The sequence below is a fragment of the Sinohyriopsis cumingii genome, unplaced genomic scaffold (assembly GCF_028554795.1).
Source record: "Sinohyriopsis cumingii isolate HCF-2022 unplaced genomic scaffold, ASM2855479v2 utg000624l, whole genome shotgun sequence".
NCBI classification, from domain to species: domain Eukaryota; kingdom Metazoa; phylum Mollusca; class Bivalvia; order Unionida; family Unionidae; genus Sinohyriopsis; species Sinohyriopsis cumingii.
The window spans coordinates 1808708-1827815 of NW_028315919.1; the positions used below are offsets into that span (position 1 = coordinate 1808708).

General features: G+C 35.5%; 1 protein-coding gene across 1 annotated transcript in view; it reads right to left on the bottom strand.

Annotated features, from left to right (window-relative positions):
• The window catches only part of LOC149773598 (protein downstream neighbor of Son-like), a 42858-nt gene extending 24393 nt beyond the window's left edge, over positions 1–18465 (bottom strand). Inside the window, exons 1-3 of the mRNA XM_089946295.1 lie at positions 18079–18465; positions 13000–13119; positions 7059–7241 (exon numbers count right to left, since the gene is read on the bottom strand). Of these exons, the coding sequence (XP_089802421.1) occupies positions 7059–7241; positions 13000–13119; positions 18079–18393 (618 nt within the window). The 5' untranslated portion in view covers positions 18394–18465. The remainder of the gene's footprint in view (positions 1–7058; positions 7242–12999; positions 13120–18078) is intronic.
• Between the last annotated feature and the right edge of the window lie 643 nt (positions 18466–19108).

Here is a 19108-nt window from a genome sequence, read left to right on the forward strand (position 1 = left end):
GCTATACAAATATTTTGTTTTTTTTAATCTCTCTTCATTCCACTAACATTTTGTTTATTTACTTACACTGTTAACCTTTTCGTTTCTAATATCTTATAATTAAACTTCTAAATGTCTGAGCTCATTCAAATTTAAACTGTTATGAATAGTTTTAAAATAAATTTTCAAGCACAGCTCCCCCTGCTTTTAATTTTTTTCTTTACATCAATTTTTGTAGGGTAAAACTTAAACATTTATAGAGAACAGTTCTCAAAACCAATTGGGAATTAATTTAATATCCATAAATAATTTGAATGATAACTATTAATATAATTACCAACGACCCTTATTTTACAATCAACTAAATTGTGGTCCTAATATAGTGAGAACAACTTCACAGCAGTACTAAAACTGGTCTGTAAAGAATAAATGTTCATACACAAAAGTGAGACATGATATAAATTAATATAAATTCCATAAAAAACACTAGTTTGGATGAAAAACTAAGTGAAGGAAAAAGTAAATTCTTTTAGTATGTTGTGTTTCTCCAAAATACTTACTCGATCAACATTTGAGGATTTATCTCTGCATCATCTGAATCCAGTCCTTCCTTAAAGATGTAAAATGTCTTTCTATCTGTGCAACATACAGATGAAGAAAGCAACTCTTATGTTTTTACTTCCCTTGTTCCCACTATGTTGCCACAGGTATTCTAGAGGTAACCAGTTTAAGCTTGAGTGAAACTTAACAGGTAGCTTGCATTTTGCATTATGGGCAAGGGTGGGAGGGAATTTTGGTAATAGGATCAGGTAAGTATTATATGAGAAACATAGTTTATTAAAAGAATTTCTTTACCCATCAAACCTATTTCCCAATTACATTACTATCAGGAGAACAGGTATGAGGAGAAGGAAATTTGATGATTGCTCTAATAAAAGGAAGAACTTTTCATAATGTTACTTTAGCACAATCAAAGACAATGTATTTATATTTATGTATGCAAGGTAGATCCCTGTGGGTTCATGCACAGGGTTATTGTATTATATCCAAATATTTCCCAGGCAAATCCAGTGAAAGTTGCAAGGTCTTGCCTGGGTCTGAGGTTATGTTTTCATGATTGTTGCATGGAACTGTCTGGGCAGCTACCAATGGTCTAATTATATTCAGCTCACAGCTTTGCAAGACCATGTCACACAAAAAGAATCTCAAGTAAGTACACTTGACAGGCCTACCAACCAACTGACTTGACTATGTCTCAAATTGAGAAATTAGCAGATGGAAGAACATGCACTCACACTTAAATGAGTTTAGCTACATCAAGACCCAGGATAGGTTCCATTCTGGGAAAAGTTGAGTGTGCATGGTCTGGATATGTCAAACTTGAACAGCACGTCTGAAAGGTCCTTGTTGTAGCCAATATTGTTTCCTCCACGATGACTGAATGTGTCTGAAATCATGGATTGGTATACACTGATTCTAATAAGGGCAAGCTTCTTGTCCTCAAAGAAAAGAAGACAGAAGACAGGGAAATGCAGCTGAAAGTGGTGTGATGCCATTAACGTGACAAATGTCAATGAGAATCCACCAATTCTTGTATGCCTTCAAGGTGGAAGGCTGCCAAGACATTGCAATCCTCGCCATGATTAAAGTGCCAAAACAATTTTTGTGCAGTGTATCCCTGACAAGAACCTGATGGGAAGGAGAATTTCTCTTGACATGGATGGAATAGTAGCAACCTTAGATGCCTTAGAAGGGGGGGGGACAGGCATTAAAATTTGTCTGTGTATATCAATCACTAAATGGAGCAGACCGATGATCCAGGATTTGTCCCATTGGGCAATTAGAACTATTTTGCAGTCCATGCCCCTTATTTTCTGAATTAGTTTCATGTATCAGAACTGCTGAAAAGAGGGCATATGTCCATATTCTCTCAGAGCGTAATGACAGGGAGTGGACGGGCTATACTTCTGGGTCTGGAAATGGGGAGATGAAAGTCGTAAGTTTTTTGTTCCACCCCATCGCAAATGGGATGTAGACTTGATGGAAGATTGATGGATAGAGAGAACACACCATATAAATCAATTGGCCTCTCTTTGATAATGAAACAGCTAGAACATTAAGCCTACCTAGGATGTGTTGGATTTGTATATTTATCTAATACCAGAAACAGCAACGCAGATATTCCCGTACCATGAGCTATAGGTCTGGTAATTTTGTCCAACATTACTTGAAAAAAGGTGTATTACTTTGACTGAATTGTCCAACATTTTCAGGAATGTCTTATGGATGCATTCCATCCGAGTTTTGAGATGTTGAGAATGCCCTTCATTTCCAGATGATGATGTGAAGAGTCTCCTCATGCAGTAGGTGTGCTTACAAACAGACTGTTATTTCCAACTGTGTGGTTTCTAAGGTTTTTACATTGAGTGTTTGATAATGGTCCAGATCATAATATGGTGACCTAAACAACCTGAAATGGGGTACCACTTTGCCTAAAGACCATCTGCTCGAGGCACATGTAAAGACAACCATGGTATAACAAATATACCATTTAACCGATTCAGCCCCAATCCCATCTGTAGGCGTGATGAGGCTGTACCCTAATTCCGAGCTCTGCAGCATCAAAGTCATTTAAGATACACCAACATGGGTGGTATTACAAAAAAGCAGACAGTCATAGCTCTAAAATGATACCAAATAATCTGGAAGTTCTAGTTGCACTACAAAATACAGAGGGAAAAACCTCATTATCTTTACTTGTTTTTTTCTTCATCCAAAATTTGCTCGAGGTCGGAATGCGATTTTGGGTCTGGATTTCAGATCTTTTGGCCTCAGATCTATGGCATACCGGTCTTAACTGCACACAGACAGGCAATTCTTTGGAAAAACTAGGATAAGGTGCGCATTTGGAATAAATTGCAGTCTCCATACAAAAATGATGAGTCTATTAAGCAAAAAAAAAAAAAAAAAAAAAAAAAACACAACATCTTTTACCCTTCTGCTCATATGCAAGCAAAATAACCAATGGAAAATGATGTTTCTAATACAACTAGACATTAGTCTCATGGAAAATCTATTGAAAGCCGATGTATTACGATGTATTCAGAAATAGCCTCCCAAATGTCTTTCATATGCACATTTCAGGCAAAAACGACAAAAATCTCTAGGGCCGAATGAGTTAACAGACCCAAACACTGAAGAAGCCTCTCAATAAATAAACATCCTGGATGATGTCTTCCCTGATGCCTTAATGATATGGGTCATGCATTTTGAAGCAAGATTCCTCAAGCAGACATAGCTGAAAAATTCCATACCTAGATGGACATATGTTGAGAAGGGACAAGGTTTGAATTCTCTATATTGACTAACCATTGTGAATGTGGGAAACAAGATTTTTCATCTCATGAATGAAAACTAAACCTACATGTTCCAGTATGGTGAGAAGGATGATTTCAGTGGGCTCACTAAAAAGAAGGCTCTTGATCATATCAGATTGTTCAGGTATGTCTGTCTCATCCCCTTTATTTATGGGGTGGGTGGGTGTTTGAAACACTGCATAAGTCAATAATGACATAATATTATCAGTGTATGTAAACATTCTAAATACTGGATATGTTATCAACAATGGTCGTAATATGTCCATCAACAAATCAGGTGTCACTTTGGAATGTCGGTCTGGTGCAATCAATTGGGGCTGGATGGCTCCAATATGATGCCAGTTTGCCATTTGTCATGGATATGGTCAGTCCAGTCAGCTGTGTGTTTGTTTTGGATGCATGACTCTGTCATTGTAGGGACTTTTAAAAGATGTCTTCAGCAGTGCCAGCCTGAAATAACCAACTCATACTGTCAAAACATTACACTGATTCTCCGGATGGAAGGGTTGTTTGGTAGCTAGGAAGGAGGACAATATATGACTTGAGGGCCAGTATGGCTTTTGAAGTTGAATTGTAATCCCACATGTCTGGCTTCAATGTTTCCATATCCATGGACAGGTTGGGATAGTAAGTTATACCCAATGGTCTGACAATTTTGGTTAAAAAGCATATCATTCATGATTCCAACACTTGAATGTATTTGCCTGTCATGACAATAATTGGTTCATAAGTCACAGTCACTACCAATGTTTTTTAGGTATTGTCTTCACTGGGTGGGGTAGAGTTCGCATCTCGACATCGCCTATCAAGGTCATTTCAGATTCTGAAGTAGGGTGAAGGCCAAGAAATTAAGCTCAAATGATACTAAGCACACTTGTTTCTTGTGGCCCTTCAGATGCATCTTCTGGCCATCATGTACACATGATTACATCTACATTTCTGCATTTGACTGACATCTCTGTCATTAAAGGAAGAAGAGAAAACAAATAAATGCATACAACAAATATATAAATTGTTGAAATAACGGTGAACGCACATTATTGAGGTGGCTCAAGAAGTGTAATACATAGAAATTTAACAGCACAAAACAATTTTACAGATGAAAATTGTGTTACCAATCAAAATAAAACAATTAAAAAAACTACATAATGGAAAAATACAGATAAATTCATTGGCAATCATGCAAGCATACTATACCACTGAAAACAAATATGACTGGTCAAACTCAAGTACAAGTGTTAAGGATTTCTAGGAGGAATTGTTCACGGCAAAAGTTTAAACTCTGTATATCCAGGATGCCTGCAGTCAACACGCAACTGGGGGTGGGGGGAGAGATGATAAGAGTTGCTGTTCTTCATTGGTATAGATATGTTATATAGACAGAAAGACATTTTTCAACTTTCGAGGAGGACTGTACACCACTCCCTCGATAACTCGCGCATATCGGGGTCCAGAAACATCGACCGCACTATAAGTGAGGCACGAGTTATTGAGGGACCTATAAAATAAGCCCAAAACCAATAAAGTGATTGACGACATAACGGAGAAATAAGGGGGGGGGGGGTAGGCAGATAATACTGTTGAATACTCACTTTATAATCGTTCTGAGATTAAATGTTAATAAATATCTCTTCATAACGGCGTACTTTATTATTTCCTCATAGGAAAACATTAATTTCAGGATAAATTACAGTATATTGAGGCGATCATCGAAAACATTATTCCACGTGGTTTCCATTTGCTTAACATGTGTACCACTTCAAACATTGTGTACTACGTCACTAATTTTTATGTTGAATTGGATACATTCTAGTTTTATTGTTTGATCCAAATTAGACGTTTTTTTTATATACAAAAGATCGACTCTTTTCGAGAAACAGTGTCGATCAAACGATAGATAGATAAATAGATTTGAATGTGATAGAAGTAAAATGGAAAATAAAAAACAAGGGTTAATCAGTACTAACATATTTAATTGGTCTACAAATATAAAACAACGTAAATTAGAACAAGTTAATACTTGCCATTTGTGCCACGCTTGACAAATATCAATTCACTTTTTGAAAAATTCAGTTATTTTGTGTGTGTGTGTTACTCCTTGGTTTCTCTGCCGCCGAGCAAAATCCCTCAGATTTGTCAACTGCACGAGCTTTATGTAGTCAACATTTTGGGTCTCCAGCCACCTTATGGCAATATCAAAATAGTTGATTGCTTCCTGTGCAGAGGGGTGGGGGTGCAACATCTGCATCTGCATCACTTTCAACACTTGTGTTACTCCAGTTAGAATCATCTTCTGCTGAAAACTTGTTTGCTATAGGAATAATTATAGTTTCATCTGACATGTATTCGGCTGTGGGGCAATCATTGTCAGCACAAATCCACTGCTCCATATCATCAAGAGAAACGCCCATCTCAGGACCATGAGTCTGTACGAATTTCTCCCAAACAGCCTCGGCATTAATGACATCAGTTTCACTGAAACATTCGAAGTCACTATCATCGACGTTGTCTCTGTTACTGTTTTGCTTTACGTCAAAGGCAGCTCCAAGACCCTTAATCCAGCACCCGAGGTCTCTTGTAATCGATTTTTTTTAATGCAACAAACACTTCCCCCAAGTTGTTGATCAAAACAAAGCCGTCATGTACATGTAATTAGGTTCTCACAGAAGTACTCACGGGTTACAATGTGACGGTCGATTGACTCTTTTCATGTTTTCAATGAACAGAATATGTTGTGATTATAATGTTTACACTGAAACGGAACTAAAAGATTAGAACGTGACTTTCACACAGGAAGACGTTTAATTGGTGTTTATTTCATTCTCTGTTGCCACCTGTTAGCATTTACCAGAAGTTTTCATTGATCGCTATTTCACCAAACTTTATTTACAGTATACTGACAACTATTTATCATAAAAACTTCCATAATATATGATATCTTTAAACAGAGGTCTCGCTAGGATTTTAAAACTGGGTTTTTCTGCCTCTGAATTCAATCACTAAATATCAGTACATTTTCTCACTCGGCCACTAGTCAAAGCCTTTGAACTAGACGCCTAGCTGTTGCATCATGTTCTTTTTTTTTTTTTTAATGTACTCTTATAAAATGGCAACAGTACATCAAAGAGTCTTTCAGTCACTGAATTCTGTCATTGTAAATATCAGCACAGTTAACTGATCAACACATTTTCCCACAAAGCAGGTGGCTGAAATAGGACCGGCAAATCTTTGAATTTTCCCGTGCACCTATTACATGCGTACAGAGGACTCCCGCCTCAGTGACTTTCTGCGTCCCAGATCAAAAATTGGCATCCAAATATGCATAATTAAGCATTTTCATGACCTCTGAAATTAATTCTTCTTTAGAACTTGCAAATTTCAAAATAGGGATTATATTTTTACGGGCATTAATCACCATTTTCAATGATAAAACGAGCAATGTATCAAGGTTTAATTTATCAATTCTTATCATAATTTTTTCATGTTCAGCATATTTTACAGATATTTTAAATACATTTTCTCTGGAAAAAAAATTGGGAGCCAAGACGGACACCGCGTTATAAGCGGGATCGCGAGTTATCCGGGTGCGAGTTATCGAGGGAGCGGTGTATTTGGAGGTAGCAGAGAGTATAAAAATATGGTGATAAATGAAACAAATTTTGGGGTTCATTACTTGACAGCCATTACACAAATCAAACCTACTGTGCAAGATTGCTCCTGTTGAACAAAAGCATGGATTCCCTGGGACTCCTCAAGTGACCGAAGCTGACAACACCATTGCAGGGAGTTAGGGGAGACAATTCTCAATTTTGATTTCAAACTCCAGTCAATTGGTAACACTGGGGATAAAGCCGGAGTTTCAGTTTTCTCACAAGAAATAGGGGCCTGTAATGGAAACCAAAAAAATTCAAATATACAACCTGTGACAGTTCAATACAACAATACAATGGTGTCAATGCCTGCAAGAATGCTGAGAATACAGCAACTTAAATAAATATGTCTAAATACATGTATCTGCAGTGGGTGCTTAAAAGATTATTATTTTTATGCATTTCATAAGCTTGAGGACCATCACAATAACCGTACAATGTCAAAATCACATGTATGCATGTTCCATTAGAATTTGCTCCCTTTGTCGATGTTGGGAGATCTTATGTTTACATGTGCATTCTCTCTCCCAATATGGTCATAGCTAAAATGATTTACCCAGTAACCCACAAAATTAATGAGACACCAAGCAATATCAGATACAAAGTAAAGATAACATTTCAGGCAGGCTGAAGTCCCTCCACAAGGCATTATGAGACCCAGATACAAGTGCTAAAAATCAATAATTTGATGGAAGTATTAAGGCATATGTGGGTACTACCTCAAATATGGAATGCAGATACACCTTACATTGGTTAATTAATTTTGGTCCTGAATTTAAGTGTGTATCTATTAAGCTCAATACATAACTACACTGTCTACTCTGTTAACTAGTATTAACCCTTACAACTCTCAGAATTGTCTACTATTTTTGAGTTTGAATCCAGAGGTCTTGTTAGGATTTTAAAATTAAGAGTACTGTCCAGGACTCCAATTTTGGTAAAATTATAAGTCCAACACCAGTCCTCTCACAGAAAATGTGGAATTTTGCCGATTATAAGAACTACTGGTTGCCACTGAGTTTAATTTCCACATTCTTTATACCACTGACATATAGCTCTTGTTTGTCCATCAGAGTGAATTTTGACAATCCGAGGAAACGTATTATTCCAATCACTAAGCCAGGTGTCCCACACTTTCTTAAACTTGGCTAATGTCCCATTCAAACTATCAGTTCCAGCAACTTGAGTACTCTTTTGAATCTTATTACAATCTTTATCAATTTGCCATTTAACCTAAAGATACTTATCCAAATCTGCAAATGGCATTTTGTCTAAGTCTCAACATCACTTGATTCTGAGTTCACAAGGCCTACTTATTCAACTACGCTTGGAAATGAACACAATAATGAAAGCTAAAGTTGTTTTATTTGATGTACTCTATAAGTGACTACATGTAGATTTCAAGGTCATTCTGCCTCTGAATTCAATCATTCAATTAAATGTAAATATCAGCACATTTTCTTACCCAGCAGCCAGTCGAAGTCTTTGAACTTGCCACCCAGCTATTGCATTATGTTCTTTTGATGTACTCTTTATAATGACAACATGCACATCAGGGGGTCTTTCAGCTACTGAACTTTGTCATTGTAAATATCAGCACAGCTAAAACAATCAATTGATCAACACATTTTCCCACCAGCAGGTAGCTAAGCAGGACTGGCAAGTCTTTGAATTTTGCCGCCTAGCTATTACATGCATTTGGAGGACTCCTGCATAAGTGATTTTCTAAGATATAAACAAATTGGCATCCAAATGCGTGTGATTAAGCATTTTTGAGACTTCTGTGAATCCATAATCATTTCACAGAATAGAGATATCTCAGATTTAATTGTTTTTTTAAAAAAATTCTGTGCTAAAATTTTTGGATTTTAGAGGGGGAACAAACAGAATTAGCTCATCATTCATATACTAAAGTAAATCTTTCATCTGTAGTAATCTAGAATCTGACGATGTTAATCAGATAACATTTCAAGAAGGTTAAAGCCTCATACTATAAGACACAGAAAGAAATTTCACTTCATGATAAATATGTGCATTATCTTTTTATGAACCAAATTTAATTACTGCAAATAACCAGTTTGTTATAAAATGGACCAATAAAGCATAATGAAAAGGGACCAATAAAACATAATGAAAAATGGACCAATAAAACATAATGAAAAGGGACCAATAAAACAAAAAGGGACCAATAAAACAATGAAAAATGGACCAATAAAACATAATGAAAAATGGACCAATAAAACATAATGAAAAATGGAACAATAAAACATAATGAAAAGGGACCAATAAAACATAATGAAAAGGGACCAATAAAGCATAATGAAAAGGGACCAATAAAACATAATGAAAAGGGACCAATAAAACATAATGAAACACTGAAATATATAAAAATGATAGATAACATCAAATTTAACCAGCAACAATGTTGATGGTAGTAATTAATCACTTTCAGGGAATGCCTCCATAATTTAAACTAAAAACATGTTCCCTAAATATTTTGGGCATACTAACATCAGTCACTGGTTGGATATGTGAAAATTAAACACACAGTGCTCTATATGTGAGGAAAGCTTCATCATTTATCATAATCAACATAAATTTTTGGGCCAGTATAATAGTTGGGACACCTTTATTTATGTTCAAAAATATTTTATTCATGCTCTATAGATGTTGTGACATAAAATCACTGTAATTTTTTCATACACAGCTTCATGAATTACATATTCTATCAACTGTAACATCAGAGATATTTGCAAGTTTGGGACTATTCCCAATCCTTAGTACTTGAGATGTTACAAATTAAGTTAATATGCATCATTTGAGAATTAATAAAAAATATTTAATTGGAATCTCTTTTCTTCTTTTTTTCTATTTCAAATATGTATAACTTCACTTACAATGACAAGTATTTAGCATCCCCACAGTGATAAATCAAACAATAAGGTCTCCCTCTTTGTAACAGTACACTGACAAGCATTTAGCATCCCCACAGTAATGTAGCAAACAATGTCTACCTCTTTGTAACATTACAATGACAAGCATTTAGCAACCCCACAGTAATGTAGCAAACAATGTCTACCTCTTTGTAACAGTAAACTGACAAGCATTTAGCATCGCCACAGTAATGTAGCAAACAAAGTCTACCTCTTTGTAACAGTACACTGACAAGCATTTAGCAACCCAACAGTAATATAGCAAACAATGTCTACCTCTTTGTAACAGTACACTGACAAGCATTTAGCAACCCCACAGTAATGTAGCAAACAAAGTCTACCTCTTTGTAACAGTACACTGACAAGCATTTAGCATCCCCACAGTAATGTAGCAAACAATGTCTACCTCTTTGTAACAGTACACTGACAAGCATTTAGCATCCCCACAGTGATGTAGCAAACAATGTCTACCTCTTTGTAACAGTACACTGACAAGCATTTAGCATCCCTCCAGTGATGTAGCAAACAATGTCTACCTCTTTGTAACAGTACACTGACAAGCATTTAGCATCCCCACAGTAATGTAGCAAACAAAGTCTACCTCTTTGTAACAGTACACTGACAAGTATTTAGCATCCCCACTGTAATGTAACAAACAATGTCTACCTCTTTTTAATAGACTAGTTTAATACTGGAGAACAGTGTAACGCAAGAACTCCTGCAAATTTGTTGAAAGTCACACTTACGAAAATGTGCTTGGTGAAGTATACAACTTTTATTTAACCATTCTTGTTGCAACATGTTTTTCGGATAGCAGCTGTTCTACATTTGGGTTCTTTTCAAGCACAACTTAAATGTTAGTTGAACTAAATTTGATTAGCAAAATGTGCCCGGGAATAAGCATTATGACATAGTTTGAAACCTTTCATGAAGAAAGTTATACAAATGCGTGTTTAAAATACGGGCTACCTAGTAAACCCAAAATGTCTGCTTCCTGGCAAAGTTCATTAAAATTTCATTTGGCAAATACTTGCTGATGATAGTGATGATGACAATAATTTTCAAAGTTATGAAGTATATCAGATTATTGGAGCTGGGAAAGTGTTAATGGAAATAATAGCGAGTGATTTCGAACCCAAAATGGTGTTAAATATGAGTCAGATGTACATGCTGGATGGGCAAAAAATAGGTGGCATTGCCCTTTCAGTGGTATTTCAAAATTAAATGTACAAAGGGCAGAATACTGAGCCTAATTAAAATACAGACAATTTAAAAGTATAATGCAATTTTCATTTTATTAATTAATCAATTTCACCCTGTGGATCACATGCTACAAAACCATATTCATGTATCGACATCATGGTTACGATGAATTGAATAAAATAAGGGTAAAAATATGAAATTAAGAAGTAAAGATATTTATTTATTAATGGGCTAAATACCCGTATACAGCCTTATGGAGCAGATAAGAAACTTGTCATAGTAGTCAGTAAACTACTGATTTAACAAAAGAAGTTTATGTGTGTGAAAAATCCTACTTTGGAGCAGATGTATCAAAAAGATAATATCTGTGATCTCTGGAAAACTGTACATAACAGTAACAAAAATCAGTTTCCCAACATATTCAAGCTGACAAATCTAGCTATGTATATGCCCCTTCAGAAAGAAGCACAGAACAATATTGATACAGAGAAAAGGAGCAGAGTATGCTCAGAAATAAATAACAGATTATTGCTTATACAACTAGCGGTGACATCCATCAAAAGATGTTCATTTCATACAGCTCTAAGAAAGTGGAGCAGGAAGAAAGAGAGACATATATTGTACTTTAGATAAATATTGACCTATGACCATTTCTACCTCCCCCTCCTTTTTTCTTTGATAAAGAGAGAGGTCTCCCTTAATATAAAGTGGCTCATCATGTCTCCTTAAATTGTACATGGGGAACAAAAATGGATTTTCTCTTTTTTTATGCAGAGATATTTAACCAGTGAATGAAGGTGCTGATGGAATAAATGAAATTAGCATAAAATGAGTATGAGGGAGATTTCACACTGCTTAAGTTTATCACCTGTTGTAAGTTAACAAAATTATAGAATAGGACTTGGTGTAGTCAGTAGTTTTCCATCTTCACTAACAAGTCTTTTGCATCTGCAGGAAGTAAAATGTGATGGATTTTGTTGGTATTCAACCTTATTCCCATGCCCGAATTTGTACTAGATGAAATTTTCTTTGCACTAGGAAAATGCATTATTTCTTATGTTTTGAAGATAACATCGTAATGTCATCCATGTGTAACTGAGACACCAAATTGGTAATAAGATGTTTTCAAATCATTCATGTTCTACAAAACAAAGGGAGTTAAATGGAGACACCATTAAATTGCCTAAAACATTTGATATAAATCACTGAAACCAACAGGTAGTCTGTTTAATACTATTATCTTCTCATCAATGAGAATTACATACAAATATATGATAACTATATTTCTATCTGTAGTCTGCATACTGGAAATAGGACCAGAATGTCAATGTACATGAAAGGGCACCACCTACCTTCCAAAGATGAAAAGACCATCAAGTTCATGTGTATCGACAGCTATTGTATCACAGGTGCATATCATGAATCGTATTGATACACGACACAGGTGTATCGTTTCACCCCTAATAAATAAACTGAATAAAAGTGTGTGTGTGTGTGTGTGTGTTAATGGATCATGCACAAGGGCATATTACAAGGTAACAGACAAAATATGCACAATAAATTTAGTAAAGAGAACACACTACAAAGAAACAAAAAAAAATAATCAAAGAACGTTCCTTACACTGGTCCCTCTGTAACTTGGCTCTACTCTGTGGTTGGCCACCTACACAAAAGGCAATATGCCTTCTTTAGTGTCATTAGTGTCAAGTTGTTTATTGTAACAAGAATTGAATATGTGTACGGAAATGATCAAGCATCCAATTCTAAATTACATTCATCAATCAATAAAGTTCCATTTCTTTTCAATATAAAATTGTTATAATAATACAAGTTACCTAATACAACAGAGGTACTTACAGTGTGTCCTACATGAGTATCTGTGTATGGTCTTTGGTCTTTATTTAGGATTTTATCACTCAAAACTTCTTTTGAAGACTTATGCTTCTTCACGGCATCATCTTCATCTTTGTCAAGTGTCTGAAAGCAGTGAATGAACCTTTTACCACTGAAATTTGTCTTTCTTATAGCCTTTTATATGTAACATTATAAATTGAATTACAGTGAATTTATTGTATTTTTATATGGATATAAATTTTTATGATTTACTGAATTTTTTTATATCTTCAATGGTATTTAAATTCCTGGATTGTGGAAGGGGTATCTTTGTGGGTATTTCAACAGATGGATCACTTTTGTCCATGTAACTTCCCAGTTTAAAGCAATCATGAAATCCATAATTTTTTTTTACCTGCAACAATTTTTAAATCAACATTATAAGCGAGATAAGACATCAGCTATGAAACTTTTTTCCACACATTTTCTGAATGCCACCAATTAAATTTACCTAAGAAAATCTCTTCCTATGAACTGAAAAATCTTGAATTTAGAAACCTTTAACTTGTACTCATGTATGCCAATCTTAAAATTCATGTGAAATTAAAGCATTATTTGATTAATTTCTTCAAGCTCTAAAGTTGATAAGTATTTCTTTTCTTTTAGGCCAGTTTTTGGGATAAGATCCTTCAAGCTCATCAACAGTATGTAACAACAAATTACACCAGACCTCAGCAGACACATTGATAACATGCTACAAGATTTAAAAATCTTCAGCAGCATATAAAAAAATGTCAGAGATGTTCACTAGGTTCTATAACATCTCTATTTTCTTAGAAAGGATGATGCCAAGCTATTTTTTATCAAAATCATCAGTCAAGTCTGAGTGAGCCAGAATTTTTGTAATACACTAAAGGCCTGGTTGGTTGGCAACAAATTTAATTGTAATAAACTAAAGGCCTGGTTGGTTGGCAACAAAGTTGATAGTAATAAACTAAAGGCCTGGTTGGTTGGCAACAAATTTGATTGTAATAAACTAAAGGCCTGGTTGGTTAGCAACAAATTTGATTGTAATAAACTAAAGACCTGGTTGGTTGGCAACAAATTTGATCATAATAAACTAAAGGCCTGGTTGGTTAGCAACAAATTTGATTGTAATAAACTAAAGGCCTGGCTGGTTGGCAACAAATTTGATTTTAATCAGATTGGGTTGGCAACCAGTAACAACAGACCTCAAACAAAACCAATCTCAGAGAGCAAGTACTACCATCCAGATATGACATAAGGGTTTCAGTGAAATGATCCAGTTACACAGAAATTGAGGGGTGTTCCAAATACCCCCTGCCTTCCATATCCTATCCCTCTGCCTTCAGCACATTCCCCCACCCTCCAAGAGTCAAGAGCAATCCCTCTGCCTCTCTCCAGATCACAAAAACACCTTCTTAAGTATGTGTTGCTTTCTACTGACTCCCACTTATGTAACTGTTAATTCAATGTTGGATTAACCTATGATTGTGCTTTTGTTTGTTCCTACTTACAAACAGTATTAAAATCCAAATTTAATTATTGCCATCAAGTCTTTGCATTGCAAAAGTGTGCCATTTGTTACAAAAACTGCCCTTTCCTTTGACAACAGTAGTTCTTTTTCTAAAAATGACCATCGTCCCATCTCCTGTAGTTTCTACTTATGACTTATCCACCTCAAGTGGATTTGTTTCATATCATTGCATACAATTTACCAATAAATAATACGCTTAACTAATACATGTACAAACCATCTTAATCATTTTGCTAGTCCTACATGTAAGACCGTGATGCTGATATTTATGTTTTGACTTTTGCATGCACTAAAATATAATAACATGTGATATGTCTTATATGCAGGACTATCATTTTGCCAACATTACACAACTAAAGAGCTACATATATGCCCTAAATGCAGACAAGCTTTCACAATGAGACATAATTCTTTCTCACGTTTACTAATAACAACAAAAATATTTTTGAGTACTTGTGTACTTTTATTTTTATTGTAATTAGATTTTTGAGCTGAGAGCAGAATGAGAAAAATGTATGTTTACTTTGTACATTTGTACTACTAGGTTGTCGAATAGTGTGTGTTCCGTTGAATTTGTTCAGGTACAATCCCTTTATTTTTCAAACACAGTCAGAACCACAAAATGAAAATTATTTATTTTACATGTAATTTTTTGTACACTGAAATTAATAATTATTTTTTTGCATACGAAAAATTACATGAAATACGGTATTTCCATTGTTGTACCTTGGGCCCCTTACAGGGCTTCCATTAAACTGACATTTTATAGTCCCAAGGACCCCCACAATTGAATTTTGTAGGGTCCTTACAAGAGGTTATAGGGTCCCACTTCATAGTTTGTACAGTAAGTTGTGTGTCGATGTGTTTGTGTGTCTGTGAGAGAGATGTCTCACTAGAATTTTGGTGAAAATAGGAGTTCCACCAGAAGCTGCAGTCCCCTCCCACAAGCATTTTGGGAATACATGTGTCTGTGTGACTTGGATTTTTAATGTAGCTTTAAAAAAAATTCAGTCACATCGCTATGATGTCTGCAGTGTGGCAGTTTATAGTGATGTCTAGCACTAGGGCATCATGCCTGATGTCCCACCCAGTCACATTATCATGACACCAGGCCGACCAGCCTAACACTAACCTCTTAATGCTGAGCGCCAAACGAGGCAGCTGTTAGTAACATTTTTGTAAGTCTTTGGTATAACTCAGCCAGGGATTAAACCCACAACATCCCGCATCTGAGGGAGATGCTCTAACCACTAGGCCACCGGAGCAGTTTTGGGCACATAAATGAAGTGGATAAATGTCCACTATAATGCCAGGAATAAAGAGACACAAAACTTTGTCAGTTTTACTTATTTGTAATTCTTTAAATATTCATGCATTAAAATTGATACCCCGTCAGCTGACTTGGGAACATGCTACACAAGGCTGTTATTTAGACAGTAATATGCCGCACCCAACAAAACAAAAATACTGGGCGAGACGTCTTGATTACAGAACTGGATGATCATGAATTTAATTTTAAATTTTGCAATGAGTATTCACATGCTCAATCCCAAGTGCTGTACTACATTAATCTCATATTCTTCTTTTAAAGTTTGTAAAAATATGTTGATTTTTTGTCCTTTTTTCTGATCTGACATGTTTTTAAGTTTGTAAAATCCATCTGCTCTACCATTTCTGTCATATAACATCTACAAACCACACCGTAAAGTGTCTTGCTTATAATCTGGCACCATTTTCTATAAAACCATAGTATGGTTCGCTACCCAATTTTATTATAAATATAATGAATCTGTCAGGCTAAGTTCAAATTGATGAAACCCATCTGTTTTCCTGGAATTAAAATGGGTCATATACAGTTGCTAAAAATAGAAAACAAGGACAATTCTTACCCAGCAGTGATATTTTTAAAGCAGATTCTCAAATTTATGAGTGGAATTAAAGAGATGATATTAAAAATGATAAACACAACCTATTACTGATTTTTATTTATTTTATTTTTTAATTTACCAAAACAGCAGAATTCTTATACTGGAAAACATAAAATGTAATTTGTTGAAAAAATAGGCATAATGGTTATGACAAAAGCATCATGGCTGGCATGTATGTGTTTAACCCCCAAAATACTTATACAAATTTGCAAACAGCACTTTGGCCATGTCCCAACATGAAAGTAACAAATGGTAGTAATATTTATTATTGTAGGGTTTATCTTCTAATTTAATCTGAATCCTTAGCACATCCTCCTTTCGAGATCATGTGCACTTAACTTATTAGGCTACACTCAGAACTGAATACAATGCACAATTAATGGGCATGACCTCAACAGATGGCTAAGAAAATCCTTGAAACCTGTTTTGAGAAATCTTGATCTTTTGTAAAAGTTGGAAGTCAACTTGTTCAGCGATTTTTATTACATCTTAAGGGACTCTTAGGCTGGGGTTTTAATGCATAATTTTTAATTTTGTGGTGTCTGGGATGCACATTTGTGCATTATCAGAAGCCCTGCCATTAGGCAAGGGACACTGCATTCCCACCGCCAACAATTATGGAGGGCTTTCAGTGTATAAAATAGTCCTACAATATTTTTGTGTTCTGGAAGGGGTGATGGGTCTTACTGCCTAACTAACGGCACTGTGCAGCATGTTGTGATGTCGACTAACAGTGTAACGAAAGTCAAATTTTCAGGAATATCACATACAACTGGCAACCAATATTATAATGATGCTTTTCTACAAAGTAAAGTTATAATGTTTTTGTCAGACTTTACTTACCCAGATGTCTTTTCTCTAATACATTCAAATTCTCACAAAAGAAATGGACCTGTTTTCAAGTTTTGTTGGCCTACATTTCAGATGGCTGGAAAGCAATGAAAGCTGGGAATGACGAAATCGGGTTAAGCTGAAACATTATTCTTTAATGAAATGAATAAAATATATTATGCATACCGGAACTGTAAGCAACATTTCGTTTCATTCAAGAAACATATCCCCCACATGAACTACTTGAACATACTTCGGCATACCTCGACTACCAGCGCATTGCAACAAATTCAGATGTATGTCAGTGGAACATGCAAATGCGTCTATTTGCTAGTGCCATATTTTAATTCCACCAGGATAAAGACAGGACAGTAAGTATATTAATTACATATAAATTAGTGGAAGAGTGTGGATATTATAAGGCTGCCATATACGAGTTATACCTAAAACTTTGACTACTCGTTCCAGTGTCAACCGACATTGGAACATGCTATACAAGGCCATTATTTGGGTAGTAAGACAAGGAAATTAAAACAAAAACAACATGTGCTATGCTTTACATTGTCGGACTATGTGTAAAACAGTCGAAAATGTGCGCTCATTGGTGAATATCTGCGGGGCTCGAGTAAAAAATTGTGGCAAGCCAACATTTCCACACTCAAATTGCAACACTGTATTTTTGTGTGAGAATGCTAGAGGTTTCTTGTGACGGACGGACTAGACCAAATCAAAATGCCCCAGCTTCAAGCGGTCGGAGATAACGAGTCATTTGTCGATAGTCAGTACCTTATTGAACTTATTTAAGGTGTCAATTAAAATTCCCTCTGATTTATGATTTTCACTCGATTCTTCTTCAATGTTTCCTTTATTTTCTTTGTCATACAACTGTAGCCTTTTGCTTGGGGAATTGGAGGAAACTTGACTGAACGGATTTCGTTTCCTTTTCAATCTCAATGGCAGAACTTCGGGTTTGTTTATATCGACTTTCGACACATCCACAATATCTAATTTCTTTGCGCATTTCTTTAGTTTTGACTTTCTCTTATGGAGCATTTTCATAACATCGGTTGGTTTCTTCCATCCTGGTGAGTAGTCTCCCATCCTAAATATAAAATCAGCTTTAAAAGTTGACTTAACTAGCAAAATGGTAATCAATTTTCGCGCTTTCACTCGAACTTCCGGTATAGGATTTAGTTCCAAAGACGAAGAACGCAACAAGATAAAATCCGGACCTGTGCAATGCTAGATAGCTGGTGTCTCGCATTAAACCTCCCTCTCTCTCTCTCTCTCTCTCTCTCTTAATTGTTTCTGTTCATTTCATTGCTTGGTTACTGATTATGCTGAGAGAGCCTCGTCAGCCAGCGGACATTATAGTACAAGTCACATGGGTCATGTATGCGCATTTATTCATTTTAAAATAAATAAATGATTCTTTTAAAATTTAACACTAACTTCATTTAACCAAAGTCTATTTAAGTCCTGATTTGACTGTTCTGTACCTTAACTGTCACCAAGAAACTTTAGACGAAAATTATCTATCGCAATGGATTTTTACAATGATGCCATGTAGTTAACTTGGGTTAAAAAAAAGAGCGCGTCGAGTGGAATCGTCACAATCGAGGGTAGTACGAATTTTTTTTTATCAATATGTATAACCTTCGTTGTGACATCACAGAGCGCGACAGTAAATACGAATTGTACTGGATCACACCTTAAGGTTCAATTCGTCCAAAAATGTCAACGCACTTTAACATTAATTTTGCGTTATGCACCTTAAGGGGCGTCGAAATAATGACCTTCTAAATGAATATGGATG